The following is a 1,823-nucleotide window of genomic DNA, read 5'->3' as shown; positions in this document are numbered from 1 at the left end:
TCCATCTATGCTGCTACGTAGATATTCAACAAGTTTGTTCACGCGAGCATTCCTCGCAATCTTACTACTGCCTCCTGATATATTATTCCCATGCCTTGTGTTACTCCTTGTACCACCTCTTCCCCAAGCCAGTATCTCTGGATTCCACACAAGCCCTGGAGATAATCCTTTACTATCTTTATAAACTTCAGTGTCATTATCTGCGCAGTTACCATTGTTATTGTTTGCACCTGAAGAGGAAGGGTGTTGTGTTGAACGACTTGTAGACCGTTTTCTACGTTTCTTCTGTCGGACTTCTGTACCACGCTCATCTGAAGACGAATCTTTGCCTCCTCCGTTGTTGTTAATATCATCATTATTATCATCATCAGGGGCTTCTGATACGTTTTGTTGTTCCATGTTTCTGCAGTTCCTTCTCCTTCTGGAGCCACTAGCAATACGCGGTGATCTCACCAAGACTGCTGCCTCTTTACCTAAAGATCGTCTTTTCACAAGAGCCTCTGACTGTCGTTGCGATATTTGAGCTATAGATGCTTGAATCTACACAAAAGCCATAACAAGGTAGAGAAAAACAAATTTCAAGAACATAGCTTTAGCAACAGTCGAAATTTTTTTATAACAACAATATCCATATGACACATATTGCCTCAGGTATCAGACCTGCTTATTACGAGCCTTTTCATCTTCGTGAAAAGCCAGTTCCTGAAACAAACAAAACAATAAAAGCGTTTAACAGAAACAATCTCTCCAAAATAAACAAGCAGATAATNACATAATATTTTTTGTTTATAAGTTTTCATTTTGATGGTTGTGCTTTTAAACCGTTTCTGTTTAATGTTTATATATTCAAATTATTCTATTACATTCAAATGATTTCATAATGTATAATTTCAAATTTCAAACTTATTAACTTTTTATAAAATACTTTCCCCGCGACATCGCGGGGGTCTGAGTCCTAGTAATAATACAATAAATCTCTATAAATTTACTGCCAAATATAAAATGTATCCAAGAAAAGAGAATGATTATAAGTGTAGTTTACCTTAAACTTTGTCAGGTAGAGGAATAATGAGCTCTAAAACAACTTAAGAAGGACAATGGTTCCTCATGCCAGAACAGAGCCAAACTTCAACAACCCATTCTTACCCCAAAAGTAAGTTCTGATCCAAATCAGGAGTTGATTTCTTCTCTTGTTTTTTTTTTTTTTACCTAAGCTGAGTAAAAAACACAAAACTCCATGTCAATTAAACACAGGTCGAACAAGGAGACGACAAGACCAAAATCACCAACTACGCTTCTTCTCCAATCTCCATTATAAAATGAGGCAGTAGTAAAAACTTCATGTGTTCTGAAACTTGGCTGATATATATATATATATATATAGGGAAAATGACACCCACACCCACTTTCTCCTAAAGTATTGACACTTACACTCACTTTCTACTATCCCTATACTTTTCTTATGTCAAATTACAACTTACACCCTCTAACTAAACTAACCTTCTCTTTCTACTTTTTTTTTCCTTCTCATCTCTCTCTCTAACTTTTCTCTTTCTTTTCTAATATTTTTTTTCTTTAACATTTATTTTTCATTTTCATTACTAAATTTTAAGTTTAGTAACTTTAGTTGGTGATAAACATACTAAATTTTAAGTTTAGTAACTTTAGTTGTTGACAAACAAAAAAAAGTTAACCTTATACCCTAAATATTAAATCCTAACACCACATAGACACTAAATCCATATAAGCCCAAAAACGTAAACCTTATACCCTAAATCTTAAATCCTAAACCCTAAACCATACACCTTGAACCCTAAATCCTA

The 1,823-nt window shown here is 34.4% G+C and overlaps 1 protein-coding gene across 1 annotated transcript in view; it reads right to left on the bottom strand.

Annotated features, from left to right (window-relative positions):
* The window catches only part of LOC104760514 (putative E3 ubiquitin-protein ligase RING1a), a 12,553-nt gene that overhangs the window by 4,848 nt on the left and 5,882 nt on the right, over nucleotides 1-1,823 (bottom strand). The window contains exons 6-7 of the mRNA XM_019240034.1: nucleotides 661-702; nucleotides 43-540 (exon numbers count right to left, since the gene is read on the bottom strand). Of these exons, the coding sequence (XP_019095579.1) occupies nucleotides 43-540; nucleotides 661-702 (540 nt within the window). The remainder of the gene's footprint in view (nucleotides 1-42; nucleotides 541-660; nucleotides 703-1,823) is intronic.

This window comes from Camelina sativa, chromosome 18, assembly GCF_000633955.1.
Source record: "Camelina sativa cultivar DH55 chromosome 18, Cs, whole genome shotgun sequence".
Taxonomy (NCBI): Eukaryota; Viridiplantae; Streptophyta; class Magnoliopsida; order Brassicales; family Brassicaceae; genus Camelina; species Camelina sativa.
This window is presented reverse-complemented; position numbering and strand designations above follow the sequence as displayed.